General features: G+C 37.8%; 2 protein-coding genes across 2 annotated transcripts; both read left to right on the plus strand.

Annotated features, from left to right (window-relative positions):
* The first annotated feature begins 4735 nt into the window (after nt 1-4735).
* Nucleotides 4736-9101, plus strand: LOC139316766 (lebercilin-like protein). The gene is made up of 5 exons (XM_070943615.1): nt 4736-5156; nt 6071-6579; nt 7501-7638; nt 7937-8030; nt 8854-9101. The coding sequence occupies exons 1-5, from the start codon at nt 4736-4738 to the stop codon at nt 9099-9101; spliced, it is 1410 nt and encodes a 469-aa protein (XP_070799716.1).
* A 4757-nt stretch (nt 9102-13858) lies between these two features.
* On the plus strand, nt 13859-18232 carry LOC139316767 (lebercilin-like protein). The gene is made up of 5 exons (XM_070943616.1): nt 13859-14279; nt 15203-15711; nt 16632-16769; nt 17068-17161; nt 17985-18232. Exons 1-5 carry the CDS (start codon nt 13859-13861, stop codon nt 18230-18232), a joined length of 1410 nt encoding a protein of 469 aa, XP_070799717.1.
* The last annotated feature ends 1404 nt before the right edge of the window (nt 18233-19636 follow it).

Raw genomic sequence — 19636 nt, forward strand, 5'->3', positions numbered from 1 at the left:
ATAGGCAGAAATGTGCCCAAACTTACAACAAGGTTTGAGGGCATTTGAATCAAACAAAAATTAGCCTTCAAAGTCAATAGGTGACTTTGGTGTAATATTGGATGTCTAATTGACCCTATTCCATGCTATTCCTCTGTGCTATGGATCAAGAAATCCTTTTCTAGAAAGAAGCTAAATAGAAGGTCAATTATCCCATAAGTTACTACCTTCCCAATCTGCGACACCCAGTCTTCCGCAAGTATTCCCTGGAGATTCACTTGATGGGGTTTCTCTAAGGTGTAGCTTACCTATAGGTCCATTTTAAATACATGGAATATTGACAATAAATACACGTAAGCAATGAAATCATACATACAGATACCGAAATGTCCACCATCCCACTGTTTCATGAAGCTAATACAGCATCAGTCCTAGGCCTAGTCAATCAATTATATGGCAATGCAGCGATGTAAATCTTGTTGTAGCTGAAATTGTGATCTGTCTGTTCAACATCTGTAGTGATCAGCAGGAAAAGAGTCACCAAGTCCATTGTTGCATCATTTTCAGTAGTGTGGAGAACTCTTCCCAAAGCGGCTCTAGTGGCTGTAGGGTTCTATTAGCACTCACCACACATCTATTGGTATTTCCACTCTGGTTCCATATTGATGTTATCAGGCATTTTCTGTTCTGTTGCTATAGTTCCCAGTTTTGTGTCCACCAGGAGGAAAACAGGTTCTTTCTTCCAAACATGGGATATACAAACCTTCTCCCCTGGAGGTTTCATTTGCATAGAATATGGTGAGATACACAGCTTCCCTTGATGGAATGATCCGTGGTCGGACAGGACAAAAATCAGCTGATAAAAAAAACTTACAAAAAATAATAAATGCCATAACTGACTTAGGCTATTTCCAGCCTCTTCATCTTTTAAATCACCTGTCATCAGCCTGTTGCCACAGGTGCCACAGAAGTCCCAGGTACAGTGAGTTCAAGCCACAGCTCACCAGAACCTGAAGTGTCCAACTTCCTTTTGCCACGATTCCACATATTTGTCAGTATATAGGGGTTCACGAATTGGAATAGACATGGTAACAGGTCAGCCAATGGGGACTGCTAAGTGACCCAGACGGCTCTGAGCCTGGGCATGCCTTAGGTCACTGATCGGTATATATATATATATATATATATATATGAGTGCCTCTGTATAATATAGCTTTTGTGATTATTGATTCTGTACTTCTGCATACTGAGTTCTGGTTCTGGTTTCTGCTGTATGGTATTGTATAGAAAGAAGTTTCTTATATAATTGAATCCTGCTGAATTGTTTACTAGTGTGCTAGTTGGATTGCTGCAAATTCAAACAGGTTATGGGCCCAGAGCAACCAGACACAGTAAGACTGAACTGCAATTAAGCCGAAGGACTGCCTGTGGTAAAAAAAGTAAAAAGAACAAGGCAGAGAAGGCTTGCAGGATGGCTGTTGAATTCAAGGAGAGCTCTCTGCCTCAACTGGGACAGAAGAATTATATCATTTGGGCTGCAAAAATGGAATGCTTCCTGAAGGTTGAGGAGCTCTGGGATATTGTTGGTAAATCACCCCAGGGGCCATTAGCAGCAGCAGATCAAAGGCAGCACGATAAGGCACTGGCCTCCATCATCTTAAGTTTAGAAGATGAATAATTCCTGAATGTAGCTAATTTAAAAACTGCAAAGGAGGTTTGTCTGAAATTGAGAAGTAAGTGCATCAGCATGCAATATTGTGCAATTATCGAGACAATTATACAGCACCCATTTGCAACCACGAGAGAGTGCGGAAAGGCATTTGCTGCATATACGAACTTTATTTATTGAGTTGGTACACTGTGGCATGCAGATCCCTGAATCTCAGAAGGTACTGTTGGTGTTAAATAGTCTTGATGGAACATGGGACCTTGTTTCAGCTGTTATTGAGTGCAAAGCAGAACAGGACTTCAGAATGGAAGCTCTTACAGCCTGTTTGATTTCAGAAGAAAACAAACAGCATTTTATAAAAAGCCATGAGGAGAAATTCCTGAGGTGGAGGCCCAAGGAGCAGAGAGAGAGCAGCAGCAGACAGCATGTCTGTAGAGACATGTCTGCAGAGACCAGAGTAACAGATGAGACCAGATTACAGTCCAGCAAAGATTTTCTATCAAGAAAGCAACAGTACAGCGGTGTCTCATCTGTGATGATAAGACTCATTTGAAGAAAGACTGTTTACATGCAGAGTTGGTGGGGCCAATGCAAGCCAGTTTGGGAGGAGCAAAGTATGTGATGGTCATTGTAGATGACTACAGCAGATTTTGTTTCAGCTATTTATTAAAGAGTAAAATACAGGTGCTACAGAAATTTAAGCAATGGGTAAGCTTCGTAGAAAGAAGGTATAAATAACAGGTATTTCAGCTGCAAACTGAAAGAGTTTCAGAATGCATGTCAACAGGTTTTCAACAATGGTTGGGACAGTTAGGAATAAAACACAGTCATAGAAATCTGTACCCAGCAGCTGAGAATGGTGTGATTGAGAGACAGAATGGTGTGTTACAAACAATGAAGGACTCACTGCTGGAGGATTATGGTCTGAGGAGGTCATATTGGGGAGAAGCCATGTTCTCGGAGACCGATAATTATTTAATCAATTGGCTGTGGAGTTCCTCAATTAATGATATTCCATATGCTGTTCTATATGGGAGAAAGCCATCTCTGGCACACTTAAGGGTTTTTGGAAGCAATGCATGGGTTCATATTCCAAAAGCAATCAGGAGAAAAGGTCAACCAAAGGCTAGAAAGCTCAGGTTTACAGGCTATGAGCCTGGCTCAAAGAGCTATTGATTTAGCGATGGGAGCAAAAGAATAGTCATTTCCAGGTCTGCTAGCATTGCAGAGCAAAATTGGAAAAGAATTGATGCAAGTTTTTGGAATGATCCACTTAGTGACGGTAACTCACTTAGTGATAGTGTAAGTGTTCAGGGAGGAGAAACTAAAAGAGAGCAAGAAAAGGAGTCAGGAGAAGATGATGACTCGGATATGAAGCAAGAGCGGGTTGAAACACAAGAGCAGTCAATGCCACGCAGGTCAGAGTGATGGAACCACCTGACAGGTGTTCTGCTAATGAAATTTGGGCGAGGACAAAAGTGAAGCCTGTGATCAAGAGATATCTCCGTCTGAAATAGGGAGCTTGTTATATCTGTCACAGTGGTCCAGACCCGACATAGCTTGTGCAGTAAGCATCTTAAGTCACTTTACTGCTGCTCCAATGCAATTGCACTGCATGGGTATAAAAAGAGTTCTCAGGTATTTGAAGGGAACTGTGAACTTGGGTCTTCAAATACAGGTCTCTGAAGAATTGAAATTACAATGTTATTTGACAGTGATTATGCCAATGATGTAAAAACCAGAAAATCTAATTCTGGGATTGTGCTATTGTTTGGAGGCACTTTAATTGGTCAGAAGTCCAGAAAACAAATAACTGTAGCCATATCTATGGCAGAGGCAGAATTTATTGCTCTGTCACCTTGCCAGATTAAAAGTTCTAAAACGTGAAAAACGTGAAAAACTCTATTTTTTGATCGTAGATTGCCCAATTAAGTGTTCCTTTAACATATATTTTACTATTCTTTCTATCCTGTATAAATTTATACCTTTCATAAATTTACCCCAGAACAAATTTCATTGTATTGGGTGGAACCTACACTAACATAAGCATGCATATCTTTACATACTTTGCTTTGGCTTGCCTGATAGGACAGATATTTCCCAGCGCAAAATATAATATTTCTAAAATCCTTTAAAAATTGTGGGTTTACTTCTGTTTGTTTTTTTTATTAAATCAGGGAAAAGGAGCTCGTCCTCTTTCATAGCCCCAGATTGAGGAGTGTTTTGCTCAGTAGAAAAACATAATTTATGGAATGAGGAGTGTGAAGGAAACTGGAGATGATGGAATGATGAAAACACCTCCCTAACATCTGCCATTTTACCTTTTCCTTCCATTCAACTTTGCCCTACAAGTCCCATGATGATCAGAGACGAAGTTCTCTAGTTGCCATAGTAGCAAAGATCTAAACAGCCACTTCTTTGCCAACGAAGCCCAAGAACCGGTAACGTGAATAAACGGACCTCGGCTAGAAGCCTCTGTCTGGGCATCGTGGGGAGGAAGTTTAAACCCTGGGCGCTTGGCGGGAGCTTCGACTTCTGTTCTCTGGGCAGTCGAGGAGTGCTTGGTTCGGGTTGTGGGTAAGCAAAGATAGCAACAATTAAGGGGAAGCAAAAACAGGTGGAAGATAAAGGCCTGGTGGAAGAGCTCCTCTAAGGGACCCGGAAAATGAAGCAGCTCCTTTTCCCTTCCAAGTTGAATTGTGTTGCCAACTTCCGTTATGTACTGTTTTTATAGTTCATTTCTCATCAATGGTAACTGAGCCCTAACTGCACAATCTCTGCCTCAATTAGTTTTCTTCCCTTTTCTCCAGGGCTCTGGAGGCATTGCAGTCTGTGAATGAGAATGCTAAGAAAGTAGCATATTAATTAATCAACACATCAGTTCTTCAAGAAGTGAATAATATAATGCTAGGAACCAAAATTGTGGTGATCTTTTTGGTACAGAATCAGAGCAAACAACTTTTAAATGTATTGGATGAAGGCTTAAGTAAATGTTTACATCATACATTGTTTCTTTTTCTGACTAGAGTGCCATTTCCTTTCGGAAATAAAGTATAATTGATAGACTTCCCTGCCATTGGTGGAATGATGGCTTCTGATCATACAGCCCTTCATCATATTGTCCAAGAGGATAAAACGTCTCGGCAATGCAGAAAAAGAGGAAGCTCAAACGATTCTCCAGGTAGGCTTAGTAAGAGCACCAACAGTCAAGACGGTAGCTGTAGCAAACATTCCAGCAAGTCTGGAAGTGCTCAGTTTACCTACTCTAATGACTTTCATGATAATGCTTCAAGAACAGCTGTCAATGGCAGCAAGAACAGCATTTGTTCAGAAGAGAACATCTGTGGAACATCTCTGAACTACTATCATGAAGATTTTCACTCGGATGCCTCTGAAACCTCCATAAGTGAAGAGAGTGGCAGCTACATCATCCCATTGCCCGAAACACCAAAAACTAAAGAGCGGAATTTACCAGAAAAGAAAAAGAAAAATGATGTCCATACAAAAGGTAAGAAGGCAGTTGCTCACTTTGAACACTACTGCATTCGCTGTGGTTGGCAGATTTCAGCCAAGCTAATGGCAGTTAAGCCTTTCCTAAAAACCAAGCAGTTGTCCAATAACTCCACTTTTGCTTAGCTACCCTGACACTTCTATACTGTAGAGACTATACTATCATTTTGGAAAGCATTTGAATGTTGATAAAATGTTTAAATTGTATGCAGTTGATTATTATATTAATGTACTGCTTTCCACACCCTGTCAGTAATTCCTCTATCGAGGTAATGGGGCTTGTAGCGATGGATGTAGTTCACCAGTTATCATGGTCATACAGATGTCGGTGTCACATGGTTTCAATAAATAAGCCAAGGGCCAGGGAATAGGTTCCAGTATTAACAAAAAAGAAAAAAGAAAAAGAAAGAAAAGAAAAGAAAAGAAAAAGTTGGCAAATTTTAATGCTCACACTTCCATTCTTTTCAGTCTATTACATTCATTATTTTATCATTATTTGGATATGGTATGTACGCATGCATATGTATATCTATCCATCTGTCTGTCTAGGCAGTTTGGTATAGTAGTTAGGCTGCTGGGCTAGCAATCCTGCTTTAGGCCTGTTTGGCTGAGGAATTCTAGGAGTTGAAGTCAATGCATCTTAAAGCTCTCTAAATTCTGTCTTAGCATATTATGTGAGTATAGCAGTTATGTCTTACGGAAGCTAATATTATGAGAGTTCAGGTATGATTTTTCACAATAGGTCAATCAACCAATAGTTGTAACAGAGATTGACTCAAGATATTACATAACAGGAAGTGAATCTATGCCGTGAATACATACTTGAGCATTTGGCTCTGAAGCTTATGTAAAATGATCTGATTCTTACTTTGCTCAATCTTATATGCCATCTTGATATTTCTTTTAATGCAGGAGGTAAAATGTTGCCTAAAAAGAAACCTCAGCAAAAGAGCTCATATATTACTGACCATATAGTCAATGCCCAGGAGAAAAATAACATGACTTGCCGTCTCTTGTCAGCAAGAGACCATCAAATTAAAGAACTGAAAAACCAAATGGCTGTTTTGCAGAATAGATTGGAGACCTTTATTACAGAAAATAAAATGTTGAAGCATCTTCAGTCTCAACAGTTAAAAGCAATCACAAAATATGAAAATGCTGAAATTAAGCTGCCTGATCTTTTGGCCACGCAGGCCAATGAAGTGCAGACTCTGAGAGTACTTCTCAGGAAATCTCAGGAAGACGAACGCAGGGCTTCTCAGAAGCTAAGAAACGTTGAGGCACAACTCTTAAAAACCACGGATGCCTTGCGGGCACTACAGAAACTTTGCATAGACAAAAAACTTGAAGAGAGAGAAGAACTTCAGCGCAAATTAAGATCACTTACCCAAAAATTGGAAGCTAGGGATAAGAAAACTCAGGTAACATGCAACATACATTGCTTAGAACTGCATAGCATCGCTCTGTGAGCAGAATGGGATATTTTTTAAATCAATCAATGAAATTAAAATCTCTAGATATAAAAAAGACATTATTGGAAAAGAGGAATGTAGGAAAACCAGGAGAAGATTATAGATAGACAGGTGGAATTATGTATTAAAAGTGGTATGGGCAAGCTAGCTAAGCTAATTACTTATGAATCTTATTTTCACCACACGATCAGAGATGAATGTTGCAAAACACTACCTGGATGTTTTGAGTGGATGTGGTGCAAAACTTCTTGCTCTTCACACTTCCTTCCATTTTTGCATATTTGGCTCAGTTGTATAGAAAATTGAGATTTTGGAAAGAATGACTCTTGCTTTAACTAATCAGATGAAAAAGTCCATCTCTGATGACATGAGCCTAGCCAGCACATTTAAACCTGTATATTAGCTAAACCTACCTTACTTGGCATCATACCAAGGCAAAAATGAAGCATATTATGGTTTATTATAATTGAAATGAACAAAATGTTAGTCTTGTCTCCTCCTCCTCCACCATCTCCCCCTCCCTTACAGTATAGCTTGTAATGTTGGTATATTAAATAAATAATACTCTTTTGCTAAGTATTGCAATATATAAAATCTAATGTTCTTTTATTCTATTTCTCGACCATACTGACCTTGATTTAAGGATTGGAGAAGGCTATTTCTTCCACCAATAAAAAGAAATTAAAAGTATATATTGTAACTGGATCTCTATTTCTTTTCTCCTTAATCTGCATAACAGATTGTGAGCATCATCATCTTTCTGGAAACATTTGATAAAATTTCAGTTGCCTTCCTCTAATTTCTAATTCAATATTGTATGATTGCAAATCTTGAATAATCTTATTGATGGTTTATTTCTAATGTGTTTAGGATTTGGAAAAGCAGCTGTCATTGAGTACTGCTTCTTTTAGACACCAGTTAGCAGTTGAGAAAAAGAAGACTATTGAAGCTCAGTCGATGACAGCAAATTTGCACGTAGAAATCGAGTCGCTGAAGCTCAAACTTAAGGTATTTAGATGCTTAAATCATATTTTTCTTACCACAGAAGGAATCCAAGATGCTATTCACTAAATGCTGATTTGACATAAGCCTATTTTTTTCTCTGGGTTTTTCTTTCAGCCTCTAACTATATAAACTGTAGATTGGATAAATGTATTAATGTATGTTAGGCCTTTTGCACACTAACATTTCTAGGAACAGATAGTACTTGAAAAGTGTCTCCTAACTAAACATATGATCTCTGAAGAACATACATTAATACAATAAACTATATTATCAACATAAATTTAATAATGCATTTCTTTAGGAAAGAGAAAGAGAAATAAGCATTACAAATATTTATGCACACCGGATGCGCAAAGGTCAGCCAGAGAAAGCCGATTCACGTTCTTCTCCAAAAGGTAGAACAGAGTTTGTTTCATACTATAATAATAAAAATATAATTCATTGATGTCAAAAAATATTTCAAATCCTTGCTCTATTTTCTCTTTTAAAAATGGCAATACTACATTTTGTGAACTCTTTAATTAGTAGTCATTAGTGCTGATTAAACAGGATCATTTTCATCCTTCTCTCTAGATGGGAGAGATAAGGGGAGAAGAGTTGAATTAGTGAGGAGAGTGTATTTCTAACCCCTTCCTTCAACTCTGAATTTATGAATGAAATACAGGAGTGATTTATCATTGCCTTGTCCCGTGCAGTATGAAATAATCCCCTTGCATTTGCCACTGAAGGGATTATCTAACATCTTCCTATCATGCTGTTCCTATCCAATATACACAATCCTCAAATTATGACTGTAATGGAGCTCAGAATTTTCATCATCAGTTATGATGGTAGTAAATCAAGGCACCCACATGATCAACCTGATTTTAAAACTTTTTTTGTGCTGTTTATTAAACGAATGTCTCAATGTAAAGCAAATGATTATTAAGATTAAAAAGATCTTTAAGGAAACATTGTGGTTGTGAAGCAAGGCAATGAATTTTATGGCCACTTTTGCCAGAAACTGGCTTAAAAAGCTAGTTACAAGCAACAAAACACAGCAATTCGCCATAAAGAGGTTCATGTGACAGTGGGGGGGGGGGGGAACGGGACAGCATCAGAATTCTGGAACTGGGTTATAAATACTTTGGGATGAATATCGTAACTCTGAATGCAATGCAATTGTTCGTTTTGTGAGGAATATGTGTGAAAATTTACATCAGGTTTATCCTTCAACAGGTCCCTTAATCAACCCCAAAATAACATGCAGCAGAAGACCAAGGAACAGGCAACAGGGTGAAATAACCAAATTTATAGAAGATTCTGTCACTAATTATGAGCCCGCATTTGCCAGATTTCCAAAGGAAAGACAAAAAGACACTTCTTCAACTCCCGGTGAAGAAAACAGTCACAAGATACCACCTGGGAAAAAAAGGCTTCGTTTGGAAAAATTGTTTGGGCCAAACTGCATTTTAAATACCAAATGATGGCTTGCATTATTTGTTTCCAGTCAAGCTCATAGAACTAATAGATATCAGATAGTATTAGGACTAGGACATATTAGGTAGTAGATATTAGCGTTAGAAGTAGGATATATTTGATCGTAGATATTAGATCGTTTAGAACTAAGCGATGTTAGATAGTTAATGTTAGCATTAGAAGTAAATGATGTTAGATTATTATTAAAATTAGGCAATATTAGAAGTAGATATGAGTTAGTATTAGAACTAAGCAATATTAGATAGTAGATATTAATATTAGAACTAGGATATATTAGATAATAGATATTAGTATTAGAGCTAGGATATATTAGATAATAGATATTAGTATTAGAGCTAGGATATATTAGATAATAGATTTTAGATAGTATGAGAACTAGGAGATATTAGATAGTAGATATTAGATATTAGTATTAGAGCTAGGATAGATAATAGATTTTGGATGGTATGAGAACTAGGAGATATTAGTAATTTCTGTCGTTACTATTGAAATAAGCAGCACATAAAACTCTATTTTGTGAACTTTCTGAACATTTTTATAAACAATGAACTCTGGTAATTGACATAACGACTAGAAGTATTTAGTGCAGAAACACCTTCTAAACGTGCCCATAAAAATCTAGGGCCATGAGATTCCAAATAACAATTAAAGACCCAGAGGAGACTTCACTTGGTCGTATCCTAATGGCATTAACAATAGTATGGGCATAGAATGCAAGCAATGGAGAAATAAGGAGAAGGGCAATGGCAATTGAACAACCTCAAACTAGGCAAGTACCATGTATGAGGTAGCACTGTATAAGCAGCAGGCCCAAACGTCCGAAATTAACCATCCTTCGGAGCTGTTCTGTTTGGTTTTTTTTTAATGCAGCAAAGATGTTAAAAGTCCAATGTCAATATGCATGTCCAACAAAAATGATCATTATGTGGGGGGACTTGCGATATACACAAGAAGTATAGTTCTTCCTGAGTCATCCTAGTGACTAAGAAATAAGATGCATCTAGAAAAAAACTCCCAGCAAAAAAGGATGCCCTCCATAGGCAGAAATGTGCCCAAACTTACAACAAGGTTTGAGGGCATTTGAATCAAACAAAAATTAGCCTTCAAAGTCAATAGGTGACTTTGGTGTAATATTGGATGTCTAATTGACCCTATTCCATGCTATTCCTCTGTGCTATGGATCAAGAAATCCTTTTCTAGAAAGAAGCTAAATAGAAGGTCAATTATCCCATAAGTTACTACCCTCCCAATCTGCGACACCCAGTCTTCCGCAAGTATTCCCTGGAGATTCACTTGTATAATTGAATCCTGCTGAATTGTTTACTAGTGTGCTAGTTGGATTGCTGCAAATTCAAACAGGTTATGGGCCCAGAGCAACCAGACACAGTAAGACTGAACTGCAATTAAGCCGAAGGACTGCCTGTGGTAAAAAAAGTAAAAAGAACAAGGCAGAGAAGGCTTGCAGGATGGCTGTTGAATTCAAGGAGAGCTCTCTGCCTCAACTGGGACAGAAGAATTATATCATTTGGGCTGCAAAAATGGAATGCTTCCTGAAGGTTGAGGAGCTCTGGGATATTGTTGGTAAATCACCCCAGGGGCCATTAGCAGCAGCAGATCAAAGGCAGCACGATAAGGCACTGGCCTCCATCATCTTAAGTTTAGAAGATGAATAATTCCTGAATGTAGCTAATTTAAAAACTGCAAAGGAGGTTTGTCTGAAATTGAGAAGTAAGTGCATCAGCATGCAATATTGTGCAATTATCGAGACAATTATACAGCACCCATTTGCAACCACGAGAGAGTGCGGAAAGGCATTTGCTGCATATACGAACTTTATTTATTGAGTTGGTACACTGTGGCATGCAGATCCCTGAATCTCAGAAGGTACTGTTGGTGTTAAATAGTCTTGATGGAACATGGGACCTTGTTTCAGCTGTTATTGAGTGCAAAGCAGAACAGGACTTCAGAATGGAAGCTCTTACAGCCTGTTTGATTTCAGAAGAAAACAAACAGCATTTTATAAAAAGCCATGAGGAGAAATTCCTGAGGTGGAGGCCCAAGGAGCAGAGAGAGAGCAGCAGCAGACAGCATGTCTGTAGAGACATGTCTGCAGAGACCAGAGTAACAGATGAGACCAGATTACAGTCCAGCAAAGATTTTCTATCAAGAAAGCAACAGTACAGCGGTGTCTCATCTGTGATGATAAGACTCATTTGAAGAAAGACTGTTTACATGCAGAGTTGGTGGGGCCAATGCAAGCCAGTTTGGGAGGAGCAAAGTATGTGCTGGTCATTGTAGATGACTACAGCAGATTTTGTTTCTGCTATTTATTAAAGAGTAAAATACAGGTGCTACAGAAATTTAAGCAATGGGTAAGCTTCGTAGAAAGAAGGTATAAATAACAGGTATTTCAGCTGCAAACTGAAAGAGGTTCAGAATGCATGTCAACAGGTTTTCAACAATGGTTGGGACAGTTAGGAATAAAACACAGTCATAGAAATCTGTACCCAGCAGCTGAGAATGGTGTGATTGAGAGACAGAACGGTGTGTTACAAACAATGAAGGACTCACTGCTGGAGGATTATGGTCTGAGGAGGTCATATTGGGGAGAAGCCATGTTCTCGGAGACCGATAATTATTTAATCAATTGGCTGTGGAGTTCCTCAATTAATGATATTCCATATGCTGTTCTATATGGGAGAAAGCCATCTCTGGCACACTTAAGGGTTTTTGGAAGCAATGCATGGGTTCATATTCCAAAAGCAATCAGGAGAAAAGGTCAACCAAAGGCTAGAAAGCTCAGGTTTACAGGCTATGAGCCTGGCTCAAAGAGCTATTGATTTAGCGATGGGAGCAAAAGAATAGTCATTTCCAGGTCTGCTAGCATTGCAGAGCAAAATTGGAAAAGAATTGATGCAAGTTTTTGGAATGATCCACTTAGTGACGGTAACTCACTTAGTGATAGTGTAAGTGTTCAGGGAGGAGAAACTAAAAGAGAGCAAGAAAAGGAGTCAGGAGAAGATGATGACTCGGATATGAAGCAAGAGCGGGTTGAAACACAAGAGCAGTCAATGCCACGCAGGTCAGAGTGATGGAACCACCTGACAGGTGTTCTGCTAATGAAATTTGGGCGAGGACAAAAGTGAAGCCTGTGATCAAGAGATATCTCCGTCTGAAATAGGGAGCTTGTTATATCTGTCACAGTGGTCCAGACCCGACATAGCTTGTACAGTAAGCATCTTAAGTCACTTTACTGCTGCTCCAATGCAATTGCACTGCATGGGTATAAAAAGAGTTCTCAGGTATTTGAAGGGAACTGTGAACTCGGGTCTTCAAATACAGGTCTCTGAAGAATTGAAATTACAATGTTATTTGACAGTGATTATGCCAATGATGTAAAAACCAGAAAATCTAATTCTGGGATTGTGCTATTGTTTGGAGGTACTTTAATTGGTCAGAAGTCCAGAAAACAAATAACTGTAGCCATATCTATGGCAGAGGCAGAATTTATTGCTCTGTCACCTTGCCAGATTAAAAGTTCTGAAAAACGTGAAAAACTCTATTTTTTGATCGTAGATTGCCCAATTAAGTGTTCCTTTAACATATATTTTACTATTCTTTCTATCCTGTATAAATTTATACCTTTCATAAATTTACCCCAGAACAAATTTCATTGTATTGGGTGGAACCTACACTAACATAAGCATGCATATCTTTACATACTTTGCTTTGGCTTGCCTGATAGGACAGATATTTCCCAGCGCAAAATATAATATTTCTAAAATCCTTTAAAAATTGTGGGTTTACTTCTGTTTGTTTTTTTATTAAATCAGGGAAAAGGAGCTCGTCCTCTTTCATAGCCCCAGATTGAGGAGTGTTTTGCTCAGTAGAAAAACATAATTTATGGAATGAGGAGTGTGAAGGAAACTGGAGATGATGGAATGATGAAAACACCTCCCTAACATCTGCCATTTTACCTTTTCCTTCCATTCAACTTTGCCCTACAAGTCCCATGATGATCAGAGACGAAGTTCTCTAGTTGCCATAGTAGCAAAGATCTAAACAGCCACTTCTTTGCCAACGAAGCCCAAGAACCGGTAACGTGAATAAACGGACCTCGGCTAGAAGCCTCTGTCTGGGCATCGTGGGGAGGAAGTTTAAACCCTGGGCGCTTGGCGGGAGCTTCGACTTCTGTTCTCTGGGCAGTCGAGGAGTGCTTGGTTCGGGTTGTGGGTAAGCAAAGATAGCAACAATTAAGGGGAAGCAAAAACAGGTGGAAGATAAAGGCCTGGTGGAAGAGCTCCTCTATGTGGGCCCGGAAAATGAAGCAGCTACTTTTCCCTTCCAAGTTGAATTGTGTTGCCAACTTCCATTATGTACTGTTTTTATAGTTCATTTCTCATCAATGGTAACTGAGCCCTAACTGCACAATCTCTGCCTCAATTAGTTTTCTTCCCTTTTCTCCAGGGCTCTGGAGGCATTGCAGTCTGTGAATGAGAATGCTAAGAAAGTAGCATATTAATTAATCAACACATCAGTTCTTCAAGAAGTGAATAATATAATGCTAGGAACCAAAATTGTGGTGATCTTTTTGGTACAGAATCAGAGCAAACAACTTTTAAATGTATTGGATGAAGGCTTAAGTAAATGTTTACATCATACATTGTTTCTTTTTCTGACTAGAGTGCCATTTCCTTTCGGAAATAAAGTATAATTGATAGACTTCCCTGCCATTGGTGGAATGATGGCTTCTGATCATACAGCCCTTCATCATATTGTCCAAGAGGATAAAACGTCTCGGCAATGCAGAAAAAGAGGAAGCTCAAACGATTCTCCAGGTAGGCTTAGTAAGAGCACCAACAGTCAAGACAGTAGCTGTAGCAAACATTCCAGCAAGTCTGGAAGTGCTCAGTTTACCTACTCTAATGACTTTCATGATAATGCTTCAAGAACAGCTGTCAATGGCAGCAAGAACAGCATTTGTTCAGAAGAGAACATCTGTGGAACGTCTCTAAACTACTATCATGAAGATTTTCACTCGGATGCCTCTGAAACCTCCATAAGTGAAGAGAGTGGCAGCTACATCATCCCATTGCCCGAAACACCAAAAACTAAAGAGCGGAATTTACCAGAAAAGAAAAAGAAAAATGATGTCCATACAAAAGGTAAGAAGGCAGTTGCTCACTTTGAACACTACTGCATTCGCTGTGGTTGGCAGATTTCAGCCAAGCTAATGGCAGTTAAGCCTTTCCTAAAAACCAAGCAGTTGTCCAATAACTCCACTTTTGCTTAGCTACCCTGACACTTCTATACTGTAGAGACTATACTATCATTTTGGAAAGCATTTGAATGTTGATAAAATGTTTAAATTGTATGCAGTTGATTATTATATTAATGTACTGCTTTCCACACCCTGTCAGTAATTCCTCTATCGAGGTAATGGGCTTGTAGCGATGGATGTAGTTCACCAGTTATCATGGTCATACAGATGTCGGTGTCACATGGTTTCAATAAATAAGCCAAGGGCCAGGGAATAGGTTCCAGTATTAACAAAAAAAAAAAAAAAAGAAAGAAAAGAAAAGAAAAGAAAAGAAAAGAAAAAAAAATTGGCAAATTTTAATGCTCACACTTCCATTCTTTTCAGTCTATTACATTCATTATTTTATCATTATTTGGATATGGTATGTACGCATGCATATGTATATCTATCCATCTGTCTGTCTAGGCAGTTTGGTATAGTAGTTAGGCTGCTGGGCTAGCAATCCTGCTTTAGGCCTGTTTGGCTGAGGAATTCTAGGAGTTGAAGTCAATGCATCTTAAAGCTCTCTAAATACTGTCTTAGCATATTATGTGAGTATAGCAGTTATGTCTTACGGAAGCTAATATTATGAGAGTTCAGGTATGATTTTTCACAATAGGTCAATCAACCAATAGTTGTAACAGAGATTGACTCAAGATATTACATAACAGGAAGTGAATCTATGCCGTGAATACATACTTGAGCATTTGGCTCTGAAGCTTATGTAAAATGATCTGATTCTTACTTTGCTCAATCTTATATGCCATCTTGATATTTCTTTTAATGCAGGAGGTAAAATGTTGCCTAAAAAGAAACCTCAGCAAAAGAGCTCATATATTACTGACCATATAGTCAATGCCCAGGAGAAAAATAACATGACTTGCCGTCTCTTGTCAGCAAGAGACCATCAAATTAAAGAACTGAAAAACCAAATGGCTGTTTTGCAGAATAGATTGGAGACCTTTATTACAGAAAATAAAATGTTGAAGCATCTTCAGTCTCAACAGTTAAAAGCAATCACAAAATATGAAAATGCTGAAATTAAGCTGCCTGATCTTTTGGCCACGCAGGCCAATGAAGTGCAGACTCTGAGAGTACTTCTCAGGAAATCTCAGGAAGACGAACGCAGGGCTTCCCAGAAGCTAAGAAACGTTGAGGCACAACTCTTAAAAACCACGGATGCCTTGCGGGCACTACAGAAACTTTGCATAGACAAAAAACTTGAAGAGAGAGAAGAACTTCAGCGCAAATTAAGATCACTTACCCAAAAATTGGAAGCTAGGGATAAGAAAACTCAGGTAACATGCAACATACATTGCTTAGAACTGCATAGCATCGCTCTGTGAGCAGAATGGGATATTTTTTAAATCAATCAATGAAATTAAAATCTCTAGATATAAAAAAGACATTATTGGAAAAGAGGAATGTAGGAAAACCAGGAGAAGATTATAGTTAGACAGGTGGAATTATGTATTAAAAGTGGTATGGGCAAGCTAGCTAAGCTAATTACTTATGAATCTTATTTTCACCACACGATCAGAGATGAATGTTGCAAAACACTACCTGGATGTTTTGAGTTGATGTGGTGCAAAACTTCTTGCTCTTCACACTTCCTTACATTTTTGCATATTTGGCTCAGTTGTATAGAAAATTGAGATTTTGGAAAGAATGACTCTTGCTTTAACTAATCAGAAGAAAAAGTCCATCTCTGATGACATGAGCCAACCAGCACATTTAAACCTGTATATTAGCTAAACCTACCTTACTTGGCATCATACCAAGGCAAAAATGAAGCATATTATGGTTTATTTTAATTGAAATGAACAAAATGTTAGTCTTGTCTCCTCCTCCTCCACCATCTCCCCCTCCCTTACAGTATAGCTTGTAATGTTGGTATATTAAATAAATAATACTCTTTTGCTAAGTATTGCAATATATAAAATCTAATGTTCTTTTATTCTATTTCTCGACCATACTGACCTTGATTTAAGGATTGGAGAAGGCTATTTCTTCCACCAATAAAAAGAAATTAAAAGTATATATTGTAACTGGATCTCTATTTCTTTTCTCCTTAATCTGCATAACAGATTGTGAGCATCATCATCTTTCTGGAAACATTTGATAAAATTACAGTTGCCTTCCTCTAATTTCTAATTCAATATTGTATGATTGCAAATCTTGAATAATCTTATTGATGGTTTATTTCTAATGTGTTTAGGATTTGGAAAAGCAGCTGTCATTGAGTACTGCTTCTTTTAGACACCAGTTAGCAGTTGAGAAAAAGAAGACTATTGAAGCTCAGTCGATGACAGCAAATTTGCACGTAGAAATCGAGTGGCTGAAGCTCAAACTTAAGGTATTTAGATGCTTAAATCATATTTTTCTTACCACAGAAGGAATCCAAGATGCTATTCACTAAATGCTGATTTGACATAAGCCTATTTTTTTCTCTGGGTTTTTCTTTCAGCCTCTAACTATATAAACTGTAGATTGGATAAATGTATTAATGTATGTTAGGCCTTTTGCACACTAACATTTCTAGGAACAGATAGTACTTGAAAAGTGTCTCCTAACTAAACATATGATCTCTGAAGAACATACATTAATACAATAAACTATATTATCAACATAAATTTAATAATGCATTTCTTTAGGAAAGAGAAAGAGAAATAAGCATTACAAATATTTATGCACACCGGATGCGCAAAGGTCAGCCAGAGAAAGCCGATTCACGTTCTTCTCCAAAAGGTAGAACAGAGTTTGTTTCATACTATAATAATAAAAATATAATTCATTGATGTCAAAAAATATTTCAAATCCTTGCTCTATTTTCTCTTTTAAAAATGGCAATACTACATTTTGTGAACTCTTTAATTAGTAGTCATTAGTGCTGATTAAACAGGATCATTTTCATCCTTCTCTCTAGATGGGAGAGATAAGGGGAGAAGAGTTGAATTAGTGAGGAGAGTGTATTTCTAACCCCTTCCTTCAACTCTGAATTTATGAATGAAATACAGGAGTGATTTATCATTGCCTTGTCCCGTGCAGTATGAAATAATCCCCTTGCATTTGCCACTGAAGGGATTATCTAACATCTTCCTATCATGCTGTTCCTATCCAATATACACAATCCTCAAATTATGACTGTAATGGAGCTCAGAATTTTCATCATAAGTTATGATGGTAGTAAATCAAGGCACCCACATGATCAACCTGATTTTAAAACTTTTTTTGTGCTGTTTATTAAACGAATGTCTCAATGTAAAGCAAATGATTATTAAGATTAAAAAGATCTTTAAGGAAACATTGTGGTTGTGAAGCAAGGCAATGAATTTTATGGCCACTTTTGCCAGAAACTGGCTTAAAAAGCTAGTTACAAGCAACAAAACACAACAATTCGCCATAAAGAGGTTCATGTGACAGTGGGGGGGGGGGGGAACGGGACAGCATCAGAACTCTGGAACTGGGTTATAAATATTTTGGGACGAATATCGTAACTCTGAATGCAATGCAATTGTTCGTTTTGTGAGGAATATGTGTGAAAATTTACATCAGGTTTATCCTTCAACAGGTCCCTTAATCAACCCCAAAATAACATGCAGCAGAAGACCAAGGAACAGGCAACAGGGTGAAATAACCAACTTTATAGAAGATTCTGTCACTAATTATGAGCCCGCATTTGCCAGATTTCCAAAGGAAAGACAAAAAGACACTTCTTCAACTCCCGGTGAAGAAAACAGTCACAAGATACCACCTGGGAAAAAAAGGCTTCGTTTGGAAAAATTGTTTGGGCCAAACTGCATTTTAAATACCAAATGATGGCTTGCATTATTTGATTCCAGTCAAGCTCATAGAACTAATAGATATCAGATAGTATTAGGACTAGGACATATTAGGTAGTAGATATTAGCGTTAGAAGTAGGATATATTTGATCGTAGATATTAGATCGTTTAGAACTAAGCGATGTTAGATAGTTAATGTTAGCATTAGAAGTAAATGATGTTAGATTATTATTAAAATTAGGCAATATTAGAAGTAGATATGAGTTAGTATTAGAACTAAGCAATATTAGATAGTAGATATTAATATTAGAACTAGGATATATTAGATAATAGATATTAGTATTAGAGCTAGGATATATTAGATAATAGATTTTAGATAGTATGAGAACTAGGAGATATTAGATAGTAGATATTAGATATTAGTATTAGAGCTAGGATAGATAATAGATTTTGGATGGTATGAGAACTAGGAGATATTAGTAATTTCTGTCGTTACTATTGAAATAAGCAGCACATAAAACTCTATTTTGTGAACTTTCTGAACATTTTTATAAACAATGAACTCTGGTAATTGACATAACGACTAGAAGTATTTAGTGCAGAAACACCTTCTAAACGGGCCCATAAAAATCTAGGGCCATGAGATTCCAAATAACAATTAAAGACCCAGAGGAGACTTCACTTGGTCGTATCCTAATGGCATTAACAATAGTATGGGCATAGAATGCAAGCAATGGAGAAATAAGGAGAAGGGCAATGGCAATTGAACAACCTCAAACTAGGCAAGTACCATGTATGAGGTAGCACTGTATAAGCAGCAGGCCCAAACGTCCGAAATTAACCATCCTTCGGAGCTGTTCTGTTTGGTTTTTTTTTAATGCAGCAGAGATGTTAAAAGTCCAATGTCAATATGCATGTCCAACAAAAATGATCATTATGTGGGGGGACTTGCGATATACACAAGAAGTATAGTTCTTCCTGAGTCATCCTAGTGACTAAGAAATAAGATGCATCTAGAAAAAAACTCCCAGCAAAAAAGGATGCCCTCCATAGGCAGAAATGTGCCCAAACTTACAACAAGGTTTGAGGGCATTTGAATCAAACAAAAATTAGCCTTCAAAGTCAATAGGTGACTTTGGTGTAATATTGGATGTCTAATTGACCCTATTCCATGCTATTCCTCTGTGCTATGGATCAAGAAATCCTTTTCTAGAAAGAAGCTAAATAGAAGGTCAATTATCCCATAAGTTACTACCCTCCCAATCTGCGACACCCAGTCTTCCGCAAGTATTCCCTGGAGATTCACTTGATGGGGTTTCTCTAAGGTGTAGCTTACCTATAGGTCCATTTTAAATACATGGAACATTGACAATAAATACACGTAAGCAATGAAATCATACATACAGATACCGAAATGTCCACCATCCCACTGTTTCATGA

This window comes from Pituophis catenifer, unplaced genomic scaffold (assembly GCF_029215685.1).
Source record: "Pituophis catenifer annectens isolate HBS135680 unplaced genomic scaffold, rPitCat1.0.hap2 SCAF_4, whole genome shotgun sequence".
Lineage (NCBI taxonomy): Eukaryota > Metazoa > Chordata > Lepidosauria > Squamata > Colubridae > Pituophis > Pituophis catenifer.

What these genes read in the sequence shown, in the direction of transcription:
- LOC139316767 (XM_070943616.1), top strand. Translation starts at nt 13,859, where the DNA reads ATGGCTTCTGATCATACAGCCCTTCATCATATTGTCCAAGAGGATAAA. An exon ending in AAATGATGTCCATACAAAAG is followed by an intron (nt 14,280 to 15,202) that starts GTAAGAAGGCAG and finishes CTTTTAATGCAG; the next exon opens with GAGGTAAAATGTTGCCTAAA. An exon ending in GGCTGAAGCTCAAACTTAAG is followed by an intron (nt 16,770 to 17,067) that starts GTATTTAGATGC and finishes GCATTTCTTTAG; the next exon opens with GAAAGAGAAAGAGAAATAAG.
- LOC139316766 (XM_070943615.1), top strand. Translation starts at nt 4,736, where the DNA reads ATGGCTTCTGATCATACAGCCCTTCATCATATTGTCCAAGAGGATAAA. An exon ending in CTAGGGATAAGAAAACTCAG is followed by an intron (nt 6,580 to 7,500) that starts GTAACATGCAAC and finishes TAATGTGTTTAG; the next exon opens with GATTTGGAAAAGCAGCTGTC. An exon ending in CGCTGAAGCTCAAACTTAAG is followed by an intron (nt 7,639 to 7,936) that starts GTATTTAGATGC and finishes GCATTTCTTTAG; the next exon opens with GAAAGAGAAAGAGAAATAAG.